The sequence below is a fragment of the Ochotona princeps genome, chromosome 15 (assembly GCF_030435755.1).
Source record: "Ochotona princeps isolate mOchPri1 chromosome 15, mOchPri1.hap1, whole genome shotgun sequence".
Classification (NCBI taxonomy): Eukaryota; Metazoa; Chordata; class Mammalia; order Lagomorpha; family Ochotonidae; genus Ochotona; species Ochotona princeps.
This window is the reverse complement of record NC_080846.1, coordinates 1623790-1651272: the sequence shown is the minus strand read 5'-3', so window position 1 is coordinate 1651272 and position 27483 is coordinate 1623790. Positions and strand designations below refer to the sequence as shown.

Genomic DNA, 27483 nt, shown 5'->3' with positions numbered 1-27483 from the left:
CTGGAAGCTCTGTGCCCCGGGACACGGAGGGCCCGGAACCCCTCTTCTGTGTCCCTGGGTGGTGGCTGCTGCTGCGTCTGGCTGCCGTCCTTGCCTGGTCCTGGTGGTGCCAAGCAGAGGCTGAGTCCTGGCGCCTCCTTTCCTGGGAGCCCTCAGAAGGTCGTGAGCTGTCGGCAGTTTTCCTGCTTACGGTTGTCTGAACTTGGGCTCTGCGAGGGCCTCATTTTCTCAGGTGAGCGGGTCTGCAGGTGACCTTTCACAGGGTTAATAAAGCCCGCTGTCTGTCCGCCCTGGCCCCTCAGGCTGTTCCCATCTAGTCATTGTCTTTTTCTTGATGTGCTTGCACACTAATGTCCAGTGTTTTCTTGACATGAGCCACTATCAAGGCGCCCATTGTCTGCTTTCATCTCTGCTGCCCCCTTGGCACCTCTGTTCAAGCTCATAGTGGCTCTGCTTTGCTGGCCACGTCTGGGCTCTGCAGGGAGAACACAGCTGTGGTCATCTCTGCCCTCGCAGCCTGCATGTCAGAGTGCGCTGTAGGCCCCCTGCTGGCTGCTCCGCTGCCCCGGGGTGCTCCGTAGACCCCTGCTGGCTGCTCCACTGCCCCTCTGCCCCCGGGGTACTCCATAGACCCCCTGCTGGCTCCCCCTCTGCCCCAGGGTGCTGCAAAGGCCCCAGGCTCACTGCCCCTCTGCCCCCGGGTGCTCTGCAGACCCCCTGCTGACTTCCCCTCTGCCCCTCCACCCCCGGGGTGCTCTGCAGACCCCCTGCTGGCTCCCCCTCTGCCCCAGGGTGCTGCAAAGGCCCCAGGCTCACTGCCCCTCTGCCCCCGGGGTGCTCTGCAGACCCCCTGCTGGCTTCCCCTCTGCCCCAGGGTGCTGCAGAGGCCCCAGGCTCACTGCCCCTGGGTTGCCCAGGGTGCCTTTCTTCTGGGCAGAGCCTGTTGCCAGTCCCTGTGATACTCCTGTGTGAAGCCTGCTGCTCCCCCTGCACCTGCTATGCTGGAGACAGTCCATGTCCCTGGCCAGCATGACCCCCGGTCGCTGCTCTTCCTGGGGCCGCGGTTGCCTTACGGCCCAAACTTGCAGTGGGGAGCCCTTTGCAGTGCTGTTTGACACCCAGAGTGCAGCAGGCAGCTGTCCTGTCCCTGCCCAGCGTCTGTCCTGCCAGCCATGACTCTCTACCCTCCCACCTTTCTTGCTGTGTCAGTACGCCCACCCTAACCCTGCTCACGTCATCTTGGGATCTGAGCATATCCTTAGTGAGGTTACAGTGGTGAGGGGAGTATACACCTTGTGTGCAGAGCTGGGCACAGGGAGTTGTGAACATTAAAAAGATGCCATATTCATGGGCCCGGTGCCGTGGCCTAGAGGCTAAAGTCCTTGCTTTGAATGTGTCAGGATCCCATAAAGAAGCTGGTTCTAATCCTGGCCGCCCCGCTTCCCATCCAGCTCCCTGTCTGTGGCCTGGGAAAGCAGTGGAGGACGGTCCAAAGCCTTGGGACCCTGTACCCGCATGGGAGACATGGAGGAGGCTCTTGGTTTTGGGTCAGCTCAGCTCTGGCCATTGAGACTGCTTGCAGAGTGAATCACCGGACGGAAGATCTTCCTCTCTGTCTCTCCTCCTCTTTGTATATCTGCCTTTGCAATAAAAATAAATCTTAAAAAAAAAAGGCGCCCATTCACTTGTGCTGGTTGGTCTGTATGCCCTGGCTCTGTGATTGCCTGGGGAATCCACCTGCCGCACACCAGGTGGGGCTGCAGGGTTTTCTGAGTGGTGCTCAGAGCGCTGGTTGGACACACAGTGTCCCCTAAGTGCCGGCTTCCTGACCCTTAGTCCCTCTCGGTGGAGCTTGGCTTTCAGGGTCCCGAAGGCCTCACGCGTACCATGTTACAGCCCTGGAGGGATCTGTGTGACTGCGTGTGGTGCTGGCACAGGCCTTTCTGAAAAGTGAGTGGCTCTCCCTCTGCTTGGCAGAGCGTCTTCTGGGCATGCTGTCTGCCCTCGCAGGTCCTTGGCAGCAGTTAGCATTTAGGGTAATTTTCCCAGCCTGGTTGTGTGCGACTGCATGCTTGGTGTCCTCCCTGCATTTCCCGCTGAGCACGGCGTGTTCCTGGACATGCCTGGGTTGGTGGCCTCCCATGTTCTCAGCCTCCTGGGTGCATCCCTGTCTCTGTGTCTTTTGGAGAGTCCCCACTTGCAGAGCTGTGTGACATGTGCCAGATGACAGGCTCAGGCTGAGTGTAGCAGCTGAGCCCCCTTTCTGTGCTGTGTGAGTTCCCCAACAGGGCGACAGACTCCCAGGCAGCCGGCACTGGGGACAGACCCGTTGGCTGGGAGCGGTAGAACCTCCCTCGTTGCGGTGTTGGCCTTTCCTGCTTGACCCTGCCGTATCCTCCCGTTCAGGAGGACACTCTGGGGTCCTTGTCATTTGCCGCCTCTTAGGTCTCCTCACGCGGCTTGTTGTTGAAGCTTATTTGTTTATGTCATTTTAAAAATGTCCTTGTGGGCATCACTTGTGACCTGACTGCCTGGCTGTGGCTGATGGGTTCCATTCCGGTGCTGCAGCGTGGCCAGCGACGGCACGCGGCTGGCTGCCCAGGTGCCTTCTGGCTTTGGGTCTTGGAGTTCTGGCATTCATGCCTTCATTCCTTCCTGTTGATGCAGGGCCTGCCCTTATTCTGCTCCGGCTAGTCTCCTTGTCGCCCTGGTTCCCTAAGTGGTTTTCCACTTCCTAGCAGGAGACCAACTGCAGTGTGGCTGTCGCTTCCAGTCTGCCGGCTCCCCGTGGCTTCCAGGGCAAAGATCAGACTCGGAATTTCATGGCTTTCATAATCAGATGCCTAATTGCTCCTTCATCCTTCTGTTCTCTCCAAATGTGGGACCTGGTGATCCTGGACTGCCGCAGACTCTTGCCGTAGACACTGAAGCTGGCGTAGTTGGATCACACAGTGGATGGCAGTGCAGGTGCTGTTAGTGTAGGAAGTACAGGTCGTCAGAGTGGGCTTCCATGCGGTGTGGCCCCAGGGCCGCCAGGAAGCCTTCTGGCTGCTGTGGCCGTACCCCGGGCCGTGCCGGCCAGCCCTGCTGTCTTGCTGTAGTGATCAGCTGCCCCACTGTGTCTGCTTTGAGAGACAGGTCATGTGGTCACTGTTCCTGTGGGTGACCTGCTCATGGTCATGGTACCTTGTCTTGTTTCTTGTTAGAATTTTGCTCAACACATGCTCTCCAGCCCCTTGGTACCCAGTGAGAAGGAGGAGGTGAATGTGAGTGTCCTCAAAGGGTGACTGGCGCAGCTGGGCCCAGAGATGGAGCTCATGCTGTGCGTGCATGTCAATGTGTGTGGACTGCATGGGGTCCTCCCACAGGGCCCGGGGCTCCAGTGTCCCCAGCCTGGGCTAGCTGTGCACTGCTGAGTAGAGCACTTGGGCAGAAGGTGCTTTGGGTGGAAGCCGTCTGGTGCTGCCAGGCCAGGCACTCAAGTGGTCAATAGACCTGCCGTGGCTGTGGGGGCTGGGCCAGCAGGAGGGTGGGAGGTGTGCCAGCAGAGGGGTGGGCTATGGGGGTGCTGGGCCATGGGGCGTGGGCCAGCAGGGGCTGGGCCATGGGGGCTGGGCCATGGGGCATGGGCCAGCAGGGGATGGGCATGGGGGCTGGGCCATGGGGCGTGGGCCAGCAGGGGATGGGCATGGGAGCTGGGCCATGGGGGCTGGGCCAGCAGGTGGGGAGCCAGTAGGGGACGAACCAGCAGGGGATGGGCCAGCCGTGGGGCAGGGCTTGTGGCCAGTTTCTGCCTGTCCTGGGCTAGCATTATCTTGCTGCCCTCTGAGCTTTGCCTCTGCTGCACACGGGAGCTCAGCTGCAGGGCCTCTGTAATTACACTGCATACTTAGCTGACATTGTTAGCTGAGCTGATCACTGACAAGGCTGTCTGCAGGTTTCCTTGTGTCCACTTCCTGTCTGGTGGACTCCTTAGGAGGAAGGTGGGCAGAGCAGCCAGTCCTTCAGCGTGCCCGGGACAGCTCCTCTGCTCTGCCTGCCCGAGGGCTGCCCAGCTGGCTGTGGGGCGGGTGTGAGCAGCCCGGTGGAGCGGGTGAGAGGCAGGCTCTGAACCACGCACAGCCACGCAGGCGCCTCTGTGTGGCTGGCCTGCCGATACTTACCCTTTGGGGCGTCAGAACAATTGTACTCGCTGAAACCAAGCTTGTTATTGACTCTGCCTGTTAAGAACTGGAGTAACCTGCTTCCAGGAAATGCTGACCTCGGGGAGAGTGGCGGGCAGAACGTTGCTCTGTGTGTGTGCGTGAGAGAGAGAGAGAGAGAGAGAGAGAGAGAGAGAGAGAGAGAGAGAGAGATGTATGCATGTGTCTTAATTCTGACAGGAAGCTCAGGGTCTGTCTTCAAATAGATTTCTACTGGACCCCCCCCCTCAAAGGCAAAAAGCGTACCTCAAGCTTCTGATTTGTTGAAAGGGTGTAAGTTTTTAACGTGAAATAGCAGTAGCCTTTCCTTTAATTAAATGCCACGCAGCATTGGCTGTGGGATCAATGGGATTGAGGGAAGGACCGGTGTAATTAGACCTTGAAGTGACTAACAAATGACTTGGCTTCCTCTCGCGTGGGCTGCAGGGCTGGTTACGGGGTGTGGAGTCATGTGGGCTGCAGGGCAGGTTACGGGGTGTGGAGTCATGTGGGCTGCAGGGCGGGTTACGGGGTGTGGAGTCATGTGGGCTGCAGGGCGGGTTACGGGGTGTGGAGTCATGTGGGCTGCAGGGCGGGTTACGGGGTGTGGAGTCATGTGGGCTGCAGGGCGGGTTACGGGGTGTGGAGTCATGTGGGCTGCAGGGCGGGTTACGGGGTGTGGAGTCATGTGGGCTGCAGGCTGGTTACGGGGTGTGGAGTCATGTGGGCTGCAGGGCTGGTTACGGGGTGTGGAGTCATGTGGGCTGCAGGGCTGGTTACGGGGTGTGGAGTCATGTGGGCTGCAGGGCTGGTTACGGGGTGTGGAGTCATGTGGGCTGCAGGGCTGGTTACGGGGTGTGGAGTCATGTGGGCTGCAGGGCTGGTTACGGGGTGTGGAGTCATGTGGGCTGCAGGGCTGGTTACGGGGTGTGGAGTCATGTGGGCTGCAGGGCTGGTTACGGGGTGTGGAGTCATGTGGGCTGCAGGGCTGGTTACGGGGTGTGGAGTCATGTGGGCTGCAGGGCTGGTTACGGGGTGTGGAGTCATGTGGGCTGCAGGGCTGGTTACGGGGTGTGGAGTCATGTGGGCTGCAGGGCTGGTTACGGGGTGTGGAGTCATGTGGGCTGCAGGGCTGGTTACGGGGTGTGGAGTCATGTGGGCTGCAGGGCTGGTTACGGGGTGTGGAGTCATGTGGGCTGCAGGGCGGGTTACGGGGTGTGGAGTCATGTGGGCTGCAGGGCTGGTTACGGGGTGTGGAGTCATGTGGGCTGCAGGACAGGTTACGGGGTGTGGAGTCATGTGGGCTGCAGGGCTGGTTACGGGGTATGGAGTCATGTGGGCTGCAGGGCTGGTTACGGGGTGTGGAGTCATGTGGGCTGCAGGGCGGGTTACGGGGTGTGGAGTCATGTGGGCTGCAGGACAGGTTACGGGGTGTGGAGTCATGTGGGCTGCAGGGCTGGTTACGGGGTATGGAGTCATGTGGGCTGCAGGGCTGGTTACGGGGTGTGGAGTCATGTGGGCTGCAGGACAGGTTACGGGGTGTGGAGTCATGTGGGCTGCAGGACAGGTTACGGGGTGTGGAGTCATGTGGGCTGCAGGCTGGTTACGGGGTGTGGAGTCACTAAACTTGGCAGTTTCTCTTCCTTTAAAAGGCCATGGCTCCCCTGGTGTTCTGGGTCTTGGTTTCCTGCTCATCAGGTTTTTTTTTTTTTTAATTTATTTTTATTGCAAAGGGAGATATACAGAGAGGAGGAGCGACAGGGAGGAAGATCTTCCTTCCGATGATTCACTCCCTAAGTGACCGCAACAGCCGGTGCTGCACCGATCTGAAGCCAGGAGCCAGGAACTTCCTCCAGGTCTCCCACGCGGGTGCAGGATCCCAAAGCTTTGGGCTGTCCTCGACTGCTTTCCCAGTCCACAAGCAGGGAGCTGGATGGGAAGCGTGGCTGCTGGGATTAGAACTGGTGCCCATATGGGATCCCAGTGTGTTAAAGGCAAGGACTTTAGCCGTTAGGCCATGGCGCTGGGTCCCCGAGGTGCCAGGCGGGAGCACAGCTTTTATACTGCAGGCCCTGGGCAGTTGGGCACAGAGCACACCTGGCGGCCAGGGCGCTGTGGAGTGGAGCCGAGGCAGCATCAAAGCCTAGGACTTCACCGCGCCAATGAGGGGGCACGGCTCAAACCAGCCCCGTGCTCTTAACCGCTGAGATCCCGTGTTTTAGCCTATGGACACAGTGCTGTGTTCCCTTTCGACGTGGGTGTTTGCGTGTTGAACACGTCCCTTGGCCAGGCTGTGACTGTTTTAGACATGGCCCGGGTGGCAGCGGGAGGCTCTTTCCTGTGCAGTCCTCGTATTGCATGGCCTTTGGCCTGGTTTCTGGCCTGCTGAAGGCTGAGGTGTCCGAGTTCTTGTGAAGGCGTGGGGCCCTTGTGAGGGACCTCAGGGTCGCCGCTGGGCTATGTGTCAGCTCTCCTCTGAAGCCTTGGGGCTCTTGGGGTCTCTCGTTGCTCCCTGCCGTCTTGCCGTCTAGGGAACCCCTCTGGATCGTATCTGTCCCTTCCCTGCAGGACTGTCCGGCCTGCATCGGTGCTGACCCGGAAGCCACGAGGCGTGGTCCCTCCTCAGGTGTTTCCCATCGCACAGGTCCTGCTGCCCTCGCCCACCTTTCCAAGAAGGCGGCGGGTTATAAATACCTTTCCAGAGTTCCTTATTTGAGACTGTTTTCTGAGTGCCAGTCTCAGCTAGATAAGACGGTTCTGCGGCTTGCAGTCTGTTTGCCATCGGCCGTCCAGGAAGTGTGGGGACAGCTCGTCCTCACCAGGGCGCTGCCTTCCCTCAGTGTGGCTTCAGGAATGCGCAGCCTGTGCCCTTCAGAGCTGACTGTTGGCAGGGTGCCTCCGTGTTGCAGTGTGGGGTTCCAGTCTTCTTGGTCAGGCGAGGTTGCCGGTGTGAATTGGCTGTGCTCACCCCGAGTCATCAGCTGCTGTGCTTGGCAGCATCCCTGTGCTTTGGCCCCTAGGGGTCATCTTGTGTGAATATTCACGGGCAGTTTTTATGCAGACAGTTCTTGGTTTCTCTTGGGCGCGCACCTACGATGGAATTGCTGTCCTGGGTGTCTGTCACGGAGGAGCTGCAGGTGGCCCTGCGGAGGCCCGGTCCTCCCGCGACCTGGACAGCCCTGCCCGCTGTGGCTGTGGCTTCGTTGAGCTGCTTACGCTTGCTGCTTGGCTTCCATGTGTCTTGTTTGAAGTGGCACCTGTTCCTGCCCTCTGCCCACTTCTGGGCGTGGTACTTATTATCATTACTGTAATTACTGATATCCGGGACTCTTGGCAGGACTGTCCTCTTGCTCAGACTGGTCACTTTGAGGACCAGTGCGGAGGCTCGTGGCCTGTGCCACTTGCCGCGTGTGTGTGTGTTTGTGGGAGAGCTGAGAGGGCCCGTGCTCCGTGGTGCAGCCTGTGCGGAGGCCATCATGGACAGACGTGCCCTGCCCTGGTGGGGCATCCTCCTGCCAGGCCTGAGTCCCTCCTCTGCTGGAGAGGGCAGTGGACCACATGGCAGAGACCAGTCCTCCGCTGGCTGCTTGCCAGAGCTGGGCTGGGCAGGGTACGGACCTGCACAGGTTGCGTGGAAGAGCGGCTCTGGAACTTCCCAGGTGGAAAGGCTGAGAAGTGAGGTCCCCACTGCCGAGTGGGCCCGGAAGTCATTTTGTGTTGCTGACAGAGCGGCTTGTATGTAAATAAGCTTTGCTTTCTTCACCGTGAGTGTACTGTTCACTGGGGTCAATTATGAACAAGAAATAGAAAGAGCTGTGATGCATGAAGCTATTACAGCAAGCAAAATCAAGCAAAACAAGCCAGCAGTGCTAAGTCACAAAGCCCTGAGCACCTGTGGGATCACAGAGGCCTTCTGATCTCCGTACACCCACGGCTGCGAGCCGGCCTCCCTGCTCCTGGGGAGGGTGCTGTGGGCAGGTCACCTTCTCATCACCCGCGAATTCAGACAGAACGAAGAACTTCTGCTGTTCTCAGCTGGAAGCAGCCAAGTGCCTGTCGCTGTGGGTGGGACAAGACTCCTACTGATGTGCTAACTCTGATGGATTAACTCTAAGGGCTGATGGGTAAGGGGGTGGGGCGCCCTCGGACAAGGCTGCCCAGAGGGTGAGCCAGGGAGGTCTCCCCCAGAGGAGTCTGTAGGCACCAGGTGGGCTTCCTGACCCTCTGCTTCCCAGCTTACTACGTGACCCCTCTTCCACACCAGTTCCGCCACCGCCAGGGCGGCGTCCGGGCCGTCGTTGCTGCCTCGCCCTGGAGAGCCCGCCTCCCCTCCGGGCCTCTGCTGCGTGTGCTGCTCCCCCAGCGCCTGGGAGCCGAGGGCACTTGTGCCAGCTCTCCTCACGCCCGGAGGAGGCCCTCGACCAGCCCGGTGACCAGCTTTTCCAAGAGGCTGGTCTGTGGTGCTGCGGGTCAGCGTGTTCGCACGTGGGTGCGGTCACAGCGTGAGGTGTGGGTCATCATGTTCGTGTGTGGGTGCGGTCCTGGTGTGAGGTGTGGGTCAGCGTGTTCGTGTGTGGGTGCAGTCCTGGTGTGAGGTGTGGGTCAGCGTGTTCACATGTGGGAGTGGTCATGGTGTGTGGTATGGGCTGTGTGCGTGTGTGGGTGCGGTCCTGGTGTGAGGTGTGGGTCAGCGTGTTCACATGTGGGAGTGGTCATGGTGTGTGGTATGGGCTGTGTGCGTGTGTGGGTGCGGTCACGGTGCGTGGTGGGGTTGTCATGACCAGTGGATGCTCTTGGAGGGCAGGGAGGGTTCCTGGGTGCGCCGTCTCTTCAGCCCGCATAGGGTTCATGGCCATGGGGCTCTTCGAGTGCTGATCAGCTGTGCCAGTGTCTTGGGCACATGATCGAGGAGAACAGCTTTCACTGGGCAGGTGAGCGTGGGATTGTGAGCTTGGTGGTGTTTCCATAAAACTGTTCTGAAGTTTCATTTTTCGGAAAGCAAATCTGGTGTTGTTGAGGAAGGAAATGTTCCTTGTCTCTCATTTATTTTCTGCTTATCTCAGTGCTTCTTACACTGTAGCTTTGTCTCCTGAGAGCGCTGGTTGTCTCACCGTGGGATCTCACAGATGCGGGAGAGCGGCTGTCTGTGTGCTGTGCTGCTGTGACCAGGGGCCGCAGGAGGCGGGGCTGGGGGGCTTCAGGTCAGGGTGCCAGCGTCTGGGGAGGGACTCCTGCTGTACCCCACTGCTCCTCCTGCCCTCGCACCTCCCCAAGGCGAGGGTGAGGATGGTGAAACCACAGAGGAGCCAAGTTCAAGCCTAAGTATAAGGGCCTGGGCAGTTGAAGGAAAACAAAAAGGTATGTCATACAGATGCTAATTGTAAGAAAGCTGATTGGCTTACGTGAATGCTCTGCGTGTGCGGCATAAAAAATCGTACATGAATTTCAGAACATTTTGTGCTGAAATAAGCTTCCCTTATTCTTTGTTGAAAGTTTTATTTCTTTGTTTCTTCCTTCTGCATGTTGACTTGGCAGCAGCCTTGGTGGAGGAGACAAAAGCCAGGAGCCTGGAACTCCGCCTGCTTCTCTCAAAGGTGTGGCGGGGACCTAAGCTCTCACTCTGTCCTCCCCTGCTTTCCTGCGCCCATGAGCGAGGAGCTGGGTTGCAAGTTGGTCTGCAGGACCCTCACGTGGGGGAGGGTCGTGACCTGCCTGGTACCCCTTCACTCTGGCCTTGTCTTGTAATTTCATTTTCCTACAGACTCTTGGAGGAACTCTTAGGATTTTATCAGAAGAAGTATACTTCAAGATAGAGTTTTGTTAGAGACAAAGAGGGGTGTTTGCTGGTGACAGAACAGTTCACTTAGTGGGTGGATGAGTTCCAAGTGTGTGTGACTAGCAGCACAGCTTCTCCCAGAAACAAACAGGTGACAGGTTGCAACTCTCTCCAAGTGACAGAGCAGGTGAATTAAGAAGTCAGCCGAGAGTGGAAAGATGTTTTTCTAAATTGTTTTTTTATTGATTACATTGCATTATGTGACACTGTCTCATAGGCTCTGGGATTCCCCGACCCCCCTCCCCTCCCCTCATGGTGGATTCCTCCACCTTGTTGCAGTATTACAGTTCAAATTCAGTCAAGATTCTTTCATTGCAAGCATAGAGTGCAGCATCTTATTGTCCAGATAAATTCAACAGTTTCTTGGGGAGACCATTTCTGGTCTGGAAGCAGAGCTGTCAGAATATCATCCCGATCAATTAAAAGCCACAACATAATATCAACATCAATTTACAACATTATGGAATTAATTGACATGGTGTTGAGTAACAAATATGTTAAAAAATGCAAGTTCTTAACCACGTCCTGTGACTACTTCATTGACATTTCAATTTTAGTTTATACACAGAACTGCTGCTAGCCACCTTAGAATGGCTATAGGATGCTATTCGGCTGTCTCGTGTCGATTTTCATTTTAGCATTCAGCAGTTTATAGTGTTGAAGCTTAATTTTGCTGAACTTGGCAGATTTTGGGATAGTCTAAACTGGCTTATAACTCTAACAAGGCATTTGTCAACCGTTGAAGTGCAGAACAGTTTTAGGAGGGTGTGCAGAGAAATCTTCAGTACCTTAGTGAGAGAGTGGAAATATGTTAATAACATAGCTGACCAGCCGATGGCACCGAGGTGCAGGTCACCGTGCCGGGTGAGCAGCCGACCAGCCGATGGCACCGAGGTACAGGTCACCAAGCCCACCGACTGAACACGTATGTTCCTCTCAAGGACGTAAGGCACTAGCAGCAAATAGAACCTAGTATGGACCAGAACAAGACGCAGTGTGCATCAAGAGAGGAAATAACACTAAGTTCTGACCAAATGTTCTAAATTATAAAGTAACTTGGAAATTGATGGGTATACTTCTGAGTTACCTGGATCAGAGAAATGACGCGGAAAAGTAGCTGGTGGCCTTCGCTGGTAACTGAAGGATTGTGACACAAATATCAAATGTTGTGGGAGGTAACTTTGTAAAAGCAAGATTTAGAAGAAAGTTTATACCTTTGAATGCCTTAAAAGAGCAAAAGTGCTTCAACTCAGCAATTGGAGCTTCTGTGTTTATAAACCAGGAAAGGAGGACAGGAGTGTCCATGAGGCGTCAGTCCGTAAAGGGGGGCCGGGGAGACGGCACTCGCTAAACCGCGCTTCGGACAAATTGCTTACTGGATTGAGAGGCAGAGAGTGGCCAGCGGCTGGGAGACGTGCGCCTTGCCCTCGCTCCCGGGTCTCTGCAGCAGCTGGGCTGGGCCAGGAGCTGGAGACACAGGCCCGGGGCAGGAAGCTAGCCACCGGACCCTTCCCCGCTGCCGCCGGATCTGCCTCCACACGTAGTCGCAGTGGGAAGTGGGCGTCTAGCGGAGCCGCTGCGGAGGCTGTGGGCTTTGAGTCAGCTTCTCAGCCAGTGGCTAAACGGCTGCCTTTGGTGTTGGCCTCCAGTCAGGCTGACCAGCAGAGTACTGGAGAACAGCAGAGAAGCAGTATCAGAAATGGAAGAGGAGCTGTCACTGCAGATGCTCAAAACGTGTAAAGATAACAAGGGGATGGAGCAGCTTTGTGCTAATGAATCCTAGAGTTACACAAAGTGTGTGTTCTCCTTGAAGGACACAAATTAATAAGACTGGTAGAAACATGGGCCCGGCATAATAGCGTAGTGGTTAAAGTCCTTGCCTTGAATGTGCTGGAATCCCATATGGGCGCCGGTTCTAATCCCGGTGACTCCATTCCAGCTCAGCTCCAGCCATTGCAGCTGCTTGGGGAGTGAATCAACGGGATGGAAGATCTTCCTCTCTGTCTCTCCTTCTCGCTGTATATCTGCCTTTTCAATAAAAACAAATAAATCTTTTAAAAAAAGAAAAAAGAAACATAAGGGCTGGGCTAGCACAGTGGCACAGCAGGCTCATCTTGCACCCACAAGCACCAGCATCCCGATGGTTCGTATCCCAGCTGCTGCCTTTTCCATCCGCCCTCTGCTTCCACCCCAGGGAGGCACTTGAGGATGGCTCAGGTCTTTGGGTCTCTGCACTCACGTGCTGACCTGGAAGCAGCAGCTCCTGGCTCAACTCGGCCAGTGTGATGAACCAGCAGATTGAAAATCTTTTTCTGTCTAAATCTGCCTTTCCCAATAAAAGTAAGTCAATCTTTAAAAAAATTTGAAAACGCAGAAACAGAAAGTTAGTACTCCTGTGTTGATTGAAAAAATTAAATTTGTAGTAAAACAAAAAGCCTGTAAGCCATGAAGATTGGAGGCCGGATGGCTTTGCTGGTGACCCCCGCCAGATGATGAGAGAGATGTGACAGCTGTCCAGGAGCCCCTGCAGAGAGGAGAGGAGGTGGCATTGCTACGAAAGCCCCGGAAAACCAGGCCGTGTCCTTTATGTACACTCATGTACAAGTTCAAGCTTCTTTTGCATCAGAATAAGCTTATCTTTTAACTCCTGCTTTTTTCCTACGGGCCTTTTGTATTGCTCTTGCTCTCTGAAGGCACTTTGAACTCACCTTCCCTCAGCCCATGAAGGATAGTAACTGGCGAAGGGCATGTGTTCCTGTGGTCAGCAGCCAGGGCAGCAGGCCCATCTGTGGGACTGTCACAGGAGGAGTGGTGTGGGACTGGATCCCACGAGAAGGACACGCATGAGGTGGCCTTGGTAGGTGCCCAGATCGCAGACAGAGGTGGCTCCTGGGCTGTGGCTTGGGGAGGGATGGAACCACTGTGGGCTTGGCAGCCTTGCTGTGTGCAGGAGGACAAAGGGCAGTGTTGTGCCGAGAGCCCTCAACGGCTGCAGAGGCCCCACGCAGTCCTGGCCCGAACCCTGCTCTGCTCAGGCGTGGGATGTGAGTCCATGAGTGAAGACACCAGCAAGTGCCCAAATTGGGCATGTTCAGCACTGTGGGACCCGAGGGCTGCAGTGCAGTGCCTGCTGGGCCGAGTGGACCAGCCCCAGCGCTCTAGGAACCGGGGGCTGGAGTGCAGCGCCTGCTGGGCCGAGTGGACCAGCCCCAGCACTGTGGGAACCGGGGGCTGGAGTGTAGCGCCTGCTGGGCCGAGTGGACCAGCCCCAGTACTCTGGAAACCGGGGACTGGAGTGTAGCGCCTGCTGGGCCGAGTGGACCAGCCCCAGCACTGTGGGAACCGGAGGCTGGAGTGTAGCGCCTGCTGGGCCGAGTGGACCAGCCCCAGCACTGTGGGAACCGGGGACTGGAGTGTAGCGCCTGCTGGGCCGAGTGGACCAGCCCCAGCACTGTGGGAACCGGGGGCTGGAGTGTAGCGCCTGCTGGGCCGAGTGGACCAGCCCCAGCACTGTGGGAACCGGGGGCTAGAGTGTAGCGCCTGCTGGGCCGAGTGGAACAGCCCCAGCGCTCTGGGAACCGGGGGCTGGAGAGCTGAAGAGGTTATGGAAGAAGGGTTTCCTTGACTCAGGGCCACTGTTTCCGAGGCAGGACACCTGTCTTTTCAACTCGAAAGCAGCTCGTGGTGAAGTGCGGAGTGGGCTCTGGGCCAGATGGGGAGCTGGCTGCGGAAGCCGCCCCGTGGGGCATCGTGACGCTGTTGAAGGATTTCAGTGTACACTTCGCAGAAGACACAAGATGGCTGGCGTGCACCTGATCATGTGTTCAGCCCGCAGCATCTGTCATCGTCGCAGAGTTGCCGATGGAAGCCACAATGATGGGCATATACAACTTGCTGGAATGGCCACAGTCCCAGCAACCGGCAGTTCCAGGTTTTGACCAGGATGTGGAGCAGGTGGGCGTTTCAGATGTCGCTGGTGAGAAGTGACAAATGGTCCAAGTACTTGAAGGACCTGGTGACAGTTGCTCATGAAGGTCATGGTGCCTGTGGCCCATCAGGTGTCCCCGGTGTGTCCACTGAGGAGGAAAGGCTTCCAAACGGGCCTAGGCCAGGCAGCTTTTCATTGCGAGTCTGTGCTGCAGGTATGTGCGCACGAGAGGTGCAGAAACAGAGAATGCCCCTCCCGCGTGCAGCGTGCGCTGCTGGGACCTGACTCATCTGGCTCTAGCGCGTTCTGAGCTCGGGGACTCCTGGGAGGACGTACTGCGTGCACCGCCAGCGTGAATGACAGTAACAGGTCAAGTTGGCCGGCCGTGATGGACAGCAGAAGGTGCGGTGAATGCCAAGGCCTCCTCGGAGGGGCTCGGGAATGTCTAACAGCCTGGCTACATGAGTACTTGTGTCTGAATGATACTTGTATTGTGTGTAAGCTGTACTTCACTTGTGTATCAATTTACAGTTCTGTTAAAAACAGTACATGGCCTGTATGCTGCCGCTCCCCTCCCCAACCCGAACTAGCCTCTGAAAGGGAGCAGGAAGGAGTTGAGCTGTTGCTTTCCAGCCCTTGCCATGGACCAAGGCAGTGTCTCAGAGTGGGTAGGCCGCAGAGCCGGGCCCTGAGCTCCGGACCCCACGTCCTCCCAGCACACGGGCCTGCAGGCTCCATGGAGGGAAGTGAGCGTGGGCTGTGGTGTCAAGGAGGCCGACTCGGCTCCAGCAGGATGTGGCCGCAGCAGGGAGGTGGTTGGGGTGTGAGAGGTCAGAGCCCCGGGCACACCCAGCAGCCCTGTGGCTTGTGGGCGGGCGTGCAGGGAAGGGCGGTTCCGTGCGTGTGCTGCGCACCCTGTGTGTGGCCCGTGTGTGCACTGAGTGGGAGTGGGCTCGCTGCATCCCTGCAGCACATGGGTGTGCAGGAGCTTCCTCGCCAGCAGGCATTCTGTGTTTGAGGTTTTGTTGCTGTGACCTTATTCTGATGACCATCCTCCTGCACGCTTGGGTAAATGTTCCTGAAGAGATGTTGTCAGGGTGAAGTTGTTCCGAGGGTCCAGCCACGCAGTGGCCTGAAGATGTGGGCTTGCCAAGCTGTGGACTAGTGTCTGTGAGCCCCAGACCTGACCACTGTGCACACTTTAGCCCGGCTAACTTTGGACTTACAGATTTTGTTTAGATTACCTGACTCCCTGTATGTTTATTAGCCATTTCCAGTTTCTCTTCTAAGATTCTTCTATTTTTCCAGGGATTGTTCCCTCAGGTTCATTTCTCAGTTCTCACCTTGTGTCGAGCTCCAGGAAGCCCAGGGCGCTCCTCAGTTGGCTGTGTCTGTCCTTGAGGCCGTCCACAAGCATGTGTGTGGTACGGCCGCATCCTGTTCCCTCTGTGTCTACACGTGCCATCCTTCCTCCTGCCGATGGGCAAGAGTGGTGACGTGTGCGCGCCACGGGCTGGGCCGGCTCTCTGCCTGGACTTGTGCTGCTGCCCAGCTCTGGGCTCCGCCCCTTCCTGCTGGTTTCCTGTTCCGGCTCTGGTTGAGTGCTGTGTGGTCGCTGGGGTCCTCGCCTCCCATCTAGCGCTTCCGTCCTTCAGGCTGGGAAAGAGCAAGAAGCCTTCCAGGAGTCCTTGGGGTCGGAGTCAGCCGGGGACCCAGGCCTAGTGAGAGTTTGCATGCGTTTGGAGTTCAGGAGCCCCAGGGCTGCCGGGGTTCTTCTGGAAGGGTGGTGGGGCAGAAGGCCAGCCCAGGTGGCCCTCAGAACGGCCCTGCAGCTCCTCCGTGTCAGCCTCGCTGACGCTGAGCCATTCCTCCACTCTGGCTGTGTTAGAGGGATGGTGTTTTCAGCTTGCTGTCATAGGTGAAGTTTGTGTTAGAGTTTGTTTTGGGATGGGGTTGAGGCGGGGACACGTGTGTTGCTGTGGGTCCACAGCTCCCGGGTGAGCCCCTTGCAGACTCTGCATTTCTTGGACGGCAGGACTACAGCCTTCATTAACACAACGTGTTCTGAGGGCCCTGCAGTACACACGGCAGCCCCAGTGGAGCCCCCAGTGGAGTCTGTAGTGCATGCGCAGCCCCCTGTGGACTGGGCAGTACTCGGGGCAGTCGTCCGTGGGCCCCACAGTGCGTGCACAGCCCCCCTGTGGACTGGGCAGTACTCGGGGCAGTCGTCCGTGGGCCCCACAGTGCGTGCGCAGCCCCCTGTGGACTGGGCAGTACTCGGGGCAGTCGTCCGTGGGCCCCACAGTGCGTGCACAGCCCCCTGTGAACTCGGCAGTACGCAGGGCAGTCCTCTGTGGGCCCCGCACTGCGCGGGGCAGTCCTTCACGGGCCCTGCAGTGTGTGTGGCAGCCCCCTTTGGACCCCAAAGTTTCTATAGGTTCACACTTGTCTCATGCTGTATCTCTAAGGCTTTTGGAGTTTCTGTGTTTGCTGGTGAGAAGGGAGATTCAGACAACACGGGCAGCTGAGTGTCTCGGGTTTCACGCACAGTGAGAAAGCCCGCGCCCCCAGGGGGAGGCTGTGCCCATGGCTGCTCAGCCTGTGTGATTGGTGCTGACAGACCGGCTCTCTGCACCTGCTCGGGCCGGCGAGGCCTGGCTCTCCTGGGAGTGCCGTGCAGGCTTTGCCAGGCCACTGTCCAATTACTCTGCACTTACTTTGCTTGGACTTTAGTAATTGGAGAAAGATTACATGTCAGGACTTTGTATTTTGTTGATTATATTATGAAAGTCTCCTCTTTAATCATTTCTTTTATTCCTAGTATTAATCATTAGCTCCAAGCTGTTAGGAGAAGCTTACGGTGAATTCCTAATGCAAAAGAAAGAAATTGCTTGTGTCTCAGTGGGGGTGGGTAAGTGTTGCTGCCCCTTCAGGGAGAGATAAATTCTCCCGTCACTCGGGGCATGAGCAGACTCCAAGAGGAGTCCGGCCCGCCGCCTCCCTGCGTGCGCCCGCCCCCCGCTCTCCTCTGCTGCCCTTGACTCTTGACACCTGTGAGTGTCTGCCAACGAGTTGGTACCTCGCTGTGCCTGCCCTGAAGCTTATGGCTGACCGTGGTGTGTCCAACATGGCCACACCCTTACTTAGCGCAGCGCCAAGGCCAACTTGGCTGCGTGAAACAATTTCTTACAAAATCAGTACTGAGAAAAATACTTCCTGAAGGCGCTTTAAGTAAATGTTGAGGGTCAAACAGGGAAGAGGGGGAGAAGAGAGGTGAGGGAGAGGGAGGGAGATTGATGTGGTGAAGGTGGGAGGTCGTGCTGGGGTGAAGGGCCTGTGGCTGGAGGGGGAGGAGGGATGCCTGGCTTCGTGTGGCTTCCGCAGGCTCAATTTCTGCAGGTGTGCTCGGCTGTGTTGGAGTGCAGTGTCCACGCTTTTTCTCTGTCATTGATGTCTTTTAGATTCCTTCTGTTTCTGTGTGTGGGTTTCCTGCCAGTGGTGACACTGGGGGCTGTGTCAGAGCCCTGGGGGCATGTTAGAGCCCTGAGGCCGTGTTAGAGCCCTGGGGGCCGTGTTAGAGCAGTGGGGGGGCTATGTTAGAGCCCTGGGGGCATGTTAGAGCCCTGGGGGCCATGTTAGAGCAGTGGGGCTGTGTGAGCACTGGGGCCGTGAGAGCACTGGGGCCGTGTGAGCACTGGGGCCGTGTGTGAGCACTGGGGCCGTGTGTGAGCACTGGGGCCGTGTGTGAGCACTGGGGCCGTGTGTGAGCACTGGGGCCGTGTGAGCACTGGGGCCGTGAGAGCACTGGGGCCGTGTGAGCACTGGGGCCGTGAGAGCACTGGGGCCGTGTGAGCACTGGGGCCGTGTGAGCACTGGGGCCGTGTGTGAGCACTGGGGCCGTGTGAGCACTGGGGCCGTGTGTGAGAGCACTGGGGCCGTGTGTGAGCACTGGGGCCGTGTGTGAGCACTGGGGCCGTGAGAGCACTGGGGCCGTGTGTGAGCACTGGGGCCGTGTGTGAGCACTGGGGCCGTGTGAGCACTGGGGCCGTGTGTGAGCACTGGGGCCGTGTGTGAGAGCACTGGGGCCGTGTGTGAGCACTGGGGCCGTGAGAGCACTGGGGCCGTGTGAGCACTGGGGCCGTGTGTGAGCACTGGGGCCGTGTGAGCACTGGGGCCGTGTGTGAGAGCACTGGGGCCGTGTGTGAGCACTGGGGCCGTGTGTGAGCACTGGGGCCGTGAGAGCACTGGGGCCGTGTGTGAGCACTGGGGCCGTGTGTGAGCACTGGGAAGTTTGCATTTTGTAAACTGCGTTTCCTCCTTTCTCCCTTCTGTCAACAGAGGAATTACGGAAGTTGAGCTGGTCTGGAATTCCGAAGCAGGTTCGCCCCATTACCTGGAAGCTTCTTTCTGTAAGTGTCTGCACCTGTTTCTCCCGGGCCTGGGTGGGCCGTCCTTAGCCCAGGCATCTGTCCTGGCTTTGGGACACATATACTGTACAGACTCTTGTTTAAAGTGGCATTTCCCATGCTGTGCTGAGCTTCAAGCTTGGTTTGACAAGGCTGACAGTAAATGTGGATAAACGGTAATCCAAGGCAGCTGTGTTCTTGTCTAATTGTATTATTTTTAGATGTGTGTTTGTTTTCTTGTACTTAAAGGCAGAACGAGAGAGAGAGAAACAGAACGAGAGAGGGAAAACAGGAGCTCAGGCACCTGCTGACGCATTTCCCGCAGTGTCTGGAGAGCCGGGTCTACCAGAAGCCGGGAACTCTAAGTGGGTGGCCTGTGTGGGTCCCCCACGCGGGTGTCAGAGACCCAAGCTCTCGTACCATCTCCCGCTCCTCCCTGTTACATTAGCTGGGGCTGGGTCGGGAGCTGAGCCGCCAATGCCAGGTCCAGCACATCGCCCAACTCCCTCACTGCTTTGATCTATTTAAAACAAAAACTCCTTGCACTGTGCTCAGACCTACGCTGTGGAAAGGCTTGAGCGCAGAAGAGGATTTCAAAGCTGAGGGGTGGAAGCAGTGACCCGTGTTCCCGTGTGTTGAAGGCACGGCCGCGGGCTGACTGGTGTGTCTTTGGTGTTAGTGTAGTGGCAGCCAACAGGCTCATTTCTGCGAGGCAGGTGGAGCCCTGTGCCCTGCTGTCACACTCACTTTTCTGGGAGCCTGTGGGCCAAGTTGGAGTGGGCAGCGTGGGGCGCAGGCCTGGCTGGTGGGGGCGATGGGCCCGAGTGCTGTCAGATGGCTTCTCTACCCCCTTTTCATTGTTTTTGGAGCCGAGTCAATAGGGAACTCTGAGTGTTTATTCTAAATTGGGTCTGACTTTCAGTATTTAAAAAAAACTCTCTCTGGCTAATGAGTCTAATAAATTTGCAGCTTACTACCTTGTAATCCTAAATGCGGATGCAGCTCTGAACGGTGAATATTTATTGATTAAATATTCTCTTGCAATTAAAATCAGACCTGCTGTGGTTGCTTATATTTTTGCTTTGTAGTTTTTATTTTTTAATTTTAAGCATGTCTGTGAATTTTCCCAAACATCCTCGAACACAGGTCCTGGGCTTTTTGGGGTGATTAGCAGGGAGGTTGGATGGTTCCCCCGTTGGGGTGTGCGTGTGTAGGCAGGATGGCTCCAGTGAGGTGTGTAGTGCTCCGTGTCTGCAGGTGGTGCTGCTGCCTTGGTAGGTGCTGCACAGCGACACACCTAGCTCTCGGGGCCTTGGGCTGAGAGACTGTGTGGCGGTGTGGACCCTGAGGGTACCCTGGAAAGTGGGGGGCCTCGGCGAGGGGCTTAATGCTGTTCTTACGAACGACTGAGTTCTTGCAGCGTGAACTGTCAGAGTGCGTCCCCTCCAGGACACGTGGCCCCGTGTGCGTGTGCAGTGGTGCAGCCGGAAGCCACGCCAGTGCGGCTGCCTTGGAGGCGGAGCTCAGCCGCCTTCTTCCCTCTGGACGTCCGACCTCAGGCCTCGTGTCACGGTCACCGTGGTGCTGGCATTGCCACTGAGAGACATCCTCATTTGCCCATCATTCTGAACTGACCTGCTGGCAATAGGTGAGGGCTGCAGACGCACGGGGGCGGGGCAGGCGAGAGCAAGCACTTGCTTTTGGCTGTCCAGGGAATGAGTGTGAGCGAGGGAAACCCAGTGGTGTGGGCCCACCTTGAGGGCCAGGTCAGTCTCCTAGGAGAGGAAGTGTTGCATCTGGGGCTGTAGAGGTGGGGAGGGAGGATGTGCAGGCTCAAGGGGCAGAGAAGAAAGTGGAAGTTCTGGGCCCTCTTTGGGCTGGAATTGACGAATGTCACTAAGCAAAGCTGTCTTCCAAGGTGGCGGCTGGGGGCATGGGGAGGGGCGTACCGGTGTGGTACAAGCTTAGGAGGATGCCAGGCAGCGCCCCTAGGGTGACCATGACACCCTAGCCGTGGGGTCAGGGTCCTCTGGGACAGGCCAGTGAGAGGTTGTAGATCTGGAGGGCAGTGGGGTAGGGCAGCATGAGCGAAGCTGGGAGTGAGCGTCTGTGCGGGCTCAGGCAGGACATGATGGGGGGCCGGGGGAGCTCTGTGCACAGGTCACCACCCCCACACATTGCTCTGCTGTGACCGGAAGGGCTGATGTGGACAGTGGTGGGCCTGCCCTGCGTGGTGCTTGTTTGTGCAAGTGCCCCGTGTGAGGTCACGCACGCACTGGTGCGGCCTGTGTGGGCCAAGCGTGCGCTGCAGGACCCTGTGTGGTCCTTGTTTGTGCAGGTGCCCCGTGTGAGGTCACGCACGCACTGGTGCGGCCTGTGTGGGCCGAGTGTGCGCTGCATGAGTGTAAGCAGGTTGCTCGTTTACCCACTAGCTTCCGACCGATGTCCTATGCAGCAGGAACTGGGCTGGTTCCTGTCGGCTCTTGGCGAAGGATTGTGTTTGGGATGGGGAAATCGGGCAGGCGGGGTAGGGAAGCCGGTGCCAGAGACTGAGTTGGGGAGGCAGGGACTCCGCAGGGAACAAGGGCTTCTGGGCCCTTGTCAGGCCCCAAGCAGTGGTCCATCTTGACCTGCTGCGACATGCATATATAGCCTCCTTGATCTGGCCCTCGAGGGGCATGGATGAAACCCCCCGCCCGGGGGAAGGGTGTGGACGGCCCTCCGTGGGGTGGAGGGACGCTCCCAGGCAGGCATGGTTGTGGTCAGAAGGACCAGGTCCTCCTTTTTCACCCTCCTGTCCTTGTCGCTTGCATGGGCATCTCTGATCTTCTGGTCTCCCAGGTGCGCTGCCTGAGCCGGTTTCCAGTAGCTGAGGTTGGAGAGAAGTCAGTGTGCTGCTGTGCCCTCTGGCCCACAGGTGCCTCTCATGTGTCTGCTCTCAACCTTTGTAAGCACTGGGTCACAGGGATGTTTGGAGATGGCGGGGAGACCCAGCTACAGATCAAGGCTATGGGATGCAGAGGAGACCCCCCAGGAGGGCTGGCTTCTCAGTTCCAGGGTGTCATCTCACTTCCTGTGCCCGCTGGGAGCTTCCATAGACCCTGCTGACTGGGCTCCCATTTGAAAGAAGTGCATTCAGATCCCGGGAGGGCAGAGAGCTCCTGCCCTGAGGCTGGGGCAGCCTGGGCACTGGGCATGTTGCAGCCCTGGCCAAACGTGCTCTTCTGTTTGGGTTTCACCTCAGCATCACTTGGGGAGCTCACGGAAGCCTGGCTTGTGGGTGCCAGGGGTTGGAGGACACTGCCCAAGCGGGAGGCACCCGATGGGCATGGTCCCTGGAGGCCTCGTGGCTCTGCCTGTGAAGGCAGCTATCCCCCAAAAGCCATGCGTGCTGGGCTTGAGGTGCCTCTGCCAGCAGGTCCAGGCCGGGGTGTTGTCAGCATGCTGTCCCAGGGCTCAGCGAGCGGGCTGTTGACAGTCCTTGCAGGACCTCAAGGGGGAGAGTTGCCCAGAGAACAGCAAAAACTCCTTGTCTGCCTAGTTTGGAGGGCGAACAGCCAGAGCTGTACTTATTTCAAGGCCCGGCCTCCGCTTGTGGTGAGCGTGGGGCTGGTGTGGACAGCATTGCTCCTAATGTGTGTAGAGCCCATTGAGCGACGAGGAGAGATGGGCTCCATGGTCTGGGGAGAACGCACTCGGGCTCCAGAGCACGCTTCTGCGCCCCAGTCCTGCAGGAAGGGCCGGAGCGCCTCGGAAGTTAGTGCTGAGAGAGTGATGACTTCAGCTCTGCTTCTGATAATTATTTCAGAAACGTCGAACAAAAACTAATTAACAGTTAGCATTTGCACTAGTGAGCATCATGGTTGGAAATGGTAAGTGAGGTCCCTGTGTCGTCTCCGCGCTGATGGAGGTGGGTTTGCATATGAACACAGGGGGAGGGACTGTGTGTCACTGGGACAGTTTAGATAGAAGTATATGCATGCATTGTTTTACATTTATGATTAGTGTTTTTATAGCATGCTAATACAGCAATTAAGTTTTCTGTAGTTCTGTCATTTAAAATTCATTGCATACTTGAATATCTTTCATTTGCATAATTTCCAGTCTTGCTTAATTATCAGAAGGCTTCAACTTGTGTGTGTGTGTGTGTTTTCCTTTACGAATGGGACTGTCAGGAGTATGTGTGGGGGTTTTATTGCCTGCGTTCCAATTAGGACACTCTTGCCTTATAGAATTTGTGTTTTGGTAAGTTGAGGTAAAGTCTGAGTTTTGCCAAGTGTTTCTAAGAGACCCGTTCCTGTGGACTGATGTGGCGCTAGGCTGCCCCCCAGCACCCTCAGGCCTTTCCCACCCTGCTGGCCACAGCTGCTGGCCACCGTCTGCCAGGCTCTGAGGCACTGCCCAGGGCCAGCCCACATCCCTCTTTTCATGTCTTCCCTGATCAGAACCGGACAAAGCCCAGACAAGCTTGCTAACTCACACTGCTGCTCACCACTTCGCTCGGACAGCTTCTGTTTTGGTTGGCCAGGGTGGGGTCCTCCTGTGGGTTATGTCACGTTGGTAGGATTCATGGTTTCATTTTTCCATTGAAGAGGGACACACTGAGTGTCTGTTGTTATCTGGACAGTGTTCTATGTCTGTGAGGCAGACTCTAAGTGCGTTTGAAGGACTTAGGCGATGGTACGGGGCAGTGCACCTGGTGGTGCGGGTGCTGTTGAAGTAGGTGGTCAGGCCAGGTGAGAAGTTGTCGCTTCATGGAGGGCAGGAGGTGACCAGGCGAGTGCCCAGGCTTTGGTGCCCTCTGCATTTTGACCAGGGATGGTTGCACGGTTCCCAGAGGCTCACGAGGCAGGCTGGAGACTGAGGGCCCCTTGTGCTGGGCGTTGTAATGGGTGTGGCTGTTGGCCATGTGTGGGTCACGTGAGCCCTGATCCTCCCGTGCCGTAGCGTACACAAGCTCCCGATGGCCCTCCTTCCTCTGAGCCCCACTCCGGAGTCACAGCCTGTGGCTCTGAGCTGCGTCCCTGATGCCTGGGCAGAACCTTTGGTCGTGTCTGAGTTTGACCAGATCAGTCACAGGAAGGTGCTTGGTCGTGGCTTTCACTATGCTGTGGGGAAAATGGAAGATGGGGTCCCCCTGAATGCAGGTTCCCGTGCAGGATCCTTCCACGGACAGCTCACGTGCAGGAGTGTCACCTTAGAGATGGCTGGACGCTAGTAGTGGACGCTCTGGTGGTGTACTGAACAGTTGGAAATGAGCTGTTGAGATGTAGGGAAAGGTTAAATGTAACAGCTGTGGAGCCTTCAGATTAAAGCTCAGAGCTGGCGCTGACCGCCTTTCCCCGTAAAGGTCTGGGCCCTAAAGATCTCAACCTGCAGGTCTAGGCTCTCTCAGTGACCACTCTGCTGTTGCTGTGGTGCCAAAAATCCAGCCATTGGCAGTTGAAAGCCAGGTGGATAGGGCTGGGTTCCAGTGGCATTGACCACAACAGTGGGACAGCCTGTGGTGCTGCCCCTGTGAGAGTTAATACTAGTGACAGTGGGAATAGGATTATCATGTTGAGATATGTACCTATTGATTTGAGACCACATGCGCGCACGCACGAGAGAGAGAGAGAGAGAGAGAGAGAAAGAGAGAGAGAGAGAGATAGACAGAACGCGAACCAAGGAGAGAAGGTATCCATTGGCTGTTTCACTCCCAGATGCCCACAGTGACCAGGGCTGGGTGTGGCAAAGTCTGAAGCAGTGACCTGACTGCTGGGTCCTCAGCGCTGCTTCCCAGGGCCCGTGCCCGCAGGAAGCTGGAGGCAGCAGCTGCACATGGGACTCAGTGTTGCTCTGGACCTCTTAACGGCCCACCCCTCTGGTCACTGTTTTAAGGTGGGCTAGATGGTTTTGGAATGTTGGCTACAGGAGATTGTTATGAAAAGAACTAATAGTATGGGATTAATAGGTTCCACTACATTGAAGTTAGGACAAAAAAATGCGGCCAACAGCGTGCCAAAGGTGGGTGTGGGGAGCAGGAGGGGGTGAGTGCACGGGCGGACCACAGGCAGGTTCCTGGGAGTCGCTCGGGCGACCCTGTTGAAGAGGGGGACCACATGGGGCACACACTGCACGGGCGCAGACACGCAGTAGCTAGATTGCAGAGCTATCAGAGCTGTGAGCCGAGCAAGCCGGACGGTGGTGAGCGTCGGCAGAGGGGCCGGGCAGTGGGGGCGCGCCCCTCTGGAGGATGCTGAGCGGGACCTTCAGAGACACACCCCTGGTGCCTGCGCTCCCAGGGGCGTGCACAAGGGTGAATGCTGTGTCCCGCAAGAGTAGGTTCAGGAACGTGGAAAACCGGAACTGGAAGCAGCTCCGAGGTTGGCTGCGTAAGGTGGAGTGGGAGTGTTAGAACCAAGGGATTGTACCTGCCCGTGGCGGGGTAGGGAGAGGGTGTGTGTGTGTGTGTGTGTGTGTTGTGTGTGGGGTGGTGCTGGCCTGTGTTTTGTGTGTGTGTGTGTGTTGTGTGCGGGGTGGTGCTGGCCTGTGTTGTGTGTATTGTGTGTGTTGTGTGTGGGGTGGGGTGCTGGCCTGTGTTGTGTTGTGTGTTGTGTGTGGGGTGGATTCTGGCCTGTGTTGTGTGTGTGTGTTGTGTATGGGGTGGGGTGCTGGCCTGCGTTGTGTGTGTGTTGTGTATGGGGTGGGTGCTGGCCTGTGTTGTGTGTGTGTTGTGTGTGGGGTGGGGTGCTGGCCTGTGTTGCGTGTGTGTTGTGTATGGGGTGGGTGCTGGCGTGCGTTGTGTGTGTTGTGTGCATGCTGGGGTGCTGGCCTGTATTGTGTGTGTTGTGTGCGGGGTGGGGTGCTGGCCTGTGTTGTGTGTGGGTTGGGGCTGGTCTGTGTTGTATGTGTGTGTTGTGGCTGGCCTGTGTTGTGTGTATTGTGTGTGTTGTGTGTGGGGTGGGGTGCTGGCCTGTGTCGTATGTGTGTTATGTGCGGGTGAGGCTGGCCTGCATTGTGTGTGTGTTGTGTGTGGGGTGGGTGCTGGCCTGTGTTGTGTGTGTGTTGTGTATGGAGTGGGGTGTTGGCGTGCGTTGTGTGTGTTGTGTGTGGGGCGGGGTGCTGGCCTGTGTTGTGTGTGTGTTGTGTATGGGGTGGGGTGTTGGCGTGCGTTGTGTGTGTGTTGTGTGTGTGGGGTGGGTGCTGGCCTGTGTTGTGTGTGTGTTGTGTGTGGGGTGGGTGCTGGCCTGTGTTGTGTGTGTGTTGTGTGTGGGGTGGTGCTGGCCTGTGTTGTGTGTGTGTTGTGTGTGGGGTGGGTGCTGGCCTGTGTTGTGTGTGTGTTGTGTATGGGGCGGGGTGCTGGCGTGCATTGTGTGTGTTGTGTATGTGTTGTGACTGGCCTGTGTTGTGTGCATGCTGGGCTGGGGAGCGTGCAGCAGCTGGCCTCCATGTGTCCCTTCCTTTCCTCAGCACTCCCGCTGCCCTCTGAGCCAGACTGGAGAGTCCTGGCCACTGCAGGTGGCAGCTCTCTGCTCCAACTTCCTGGAGACTGCTTAGCAATAACTACCTGTGTTTCCTTGCTTCCTCCAGGGTTACCTTCCTGCCAACGCAGACCGAAGGCCAGCCACTCTGCAGAGGAAGCAGCAAGAGTATTTTGCTTTCATTGAACACTATTACGACTCGAGGAATGATGAAGCTCACCAGGACACCTACAGACAGGTGGGGTGCTGCTCCTGTGCACCTGCCCCTCAGGGCTTCAGTTGCATAATCTTTGTGGGAGGAACTGTTTCGTGTAGCCTTTCCTGATTGGCTCTTCCATTCTGATTTCTGATGAACGAATTTCGAAGCAGGTACTGACAAGCTTCTTGCAATTGTGATACCCTGCTCGTCTCTAGTTCCTTCTGCAAAGGCAAGCGGGGTATTGTAGTTGGAGTTACTCAGGAGGCACCTGCGGTTCTTCGGCTGTGCCTGCCGTCGGTCCCAGGGTGATGGTGGGCTGTGGCCCTGGGCTCTACGGCGCAGCTGGGGCTGAGCTGTGCGTGGATGTGTGTGCCTCAGCTTGACTGGGGTGAATGAAGGCGTGGGGCCCAGACCCGTCCACCGCACAAGGTGTAGGCAATTCATCATTTCTGTATTTAGTGTAACACAAAACGGGTGTTATTATGGATTCTTGAGCAGTCAGTTGACAGGTGATATGCATAATGGGAAAAATACTTAAAATTGATTTGCAATTCACGATGCATCCGAATTTGCTGTTAGAAAGCTCTTTGAGGACTTTGTAATTCTCATGCCCTGTATAACACGGGGAAGTTCAGGATGCTGCTTGCTAATTGGTGCTGTCTTATCCATCGGAAGCCAGCTTCTGCGCTCCCCAAGGCCTGCCAGATTGACGGTTCGCCTTCGCAAATCCCACTTCTGGGCAGGGCGGGCTTCCCCCAGACGTGGGGCGTACACACTTGTCTGTCAGCATGGCATGAGACACAGGGGCACAGGCTGTGTGGGTCAGCCAGGGTCCCGGAGGGTGATTCTGCAGAGGCTCTGGGCACCAGGACTTGCTGAGGAGGGAGCAAGGCAGGGCAAGGCGGGGCTGGAAGTGTGCCACTCCTCCAGGGCAGAGGCTGCTCCACTCTGCCACCTGGCCAGGAGCCGGCCCTTCTGTCTCGGCCAGCGGCTCTGCCCCCCAGCCTGTCTGCAGGCCTCCAGAAGCCAACTGGAGGCATCCGTTGGACTTGGCTTTGGTGAGGGAGATGTTCACCTACCTGGGGTATTTTGTCATTTTACTTGGGATGTTGTTTTCAGAGTCATCTTCCAAAGGATGACAGATCTGTCTGCAGGATTTACCAAGCTGAGTTCTGTGATGAATTTCTTAAGGGAAAGTTAATTACGAACAAGTTGCATACGTCTCTATTTAGTTACTCTGCTAGGTAATAAGAAGATTTCAGATTAGTGTAAATTCTCTAAACATTTCCACATTAATATAATCGAGGCTTCATTTGGGTGAGCAGTTGGGGCTGGGCTGGGCTGGGCAGTTTTTTCATGCATGATTGCTTCTACCAGCCACGTCCTTGGCTTTTCTGGCATTGCTATTGGCAGAGCTGAATCCAGTCTGGGTGTGGGGAGCCGGCCCATGAAGCGCCTCTGGCACTCCCC

At 56.9% G+C, this 27483-nt stretch overlaps 1 protein-coding gene across 2 annotated transcripts in view; it reads left to right on the top strand.

Moving 5' to 3' along the window:
• The window catches only part of TBC1D22A (TBC1 domain family member 22A), a 260405-nt gene that overhangs the window by 68084 nt on the left and 164838 nt on the right, over nucleotides 1-27483 (top strand). For both annotated transcript variants that reach the window (XM_058673258.1, XM_058673257.1), the window contains 2 exons: nucleotides 18284-18354; nucleotides 25924-26052. In XM_058673258.1, the coding sequence (XP_058529241.1) occupies nucleotides 18284-18354; nucleotides 25924-26052 (200 nt within the window). The remainder of the gene's footprint in view (nucleotides 1-18283; nucleotides 18355-25923; nucleotides 26053-27483) is intronic.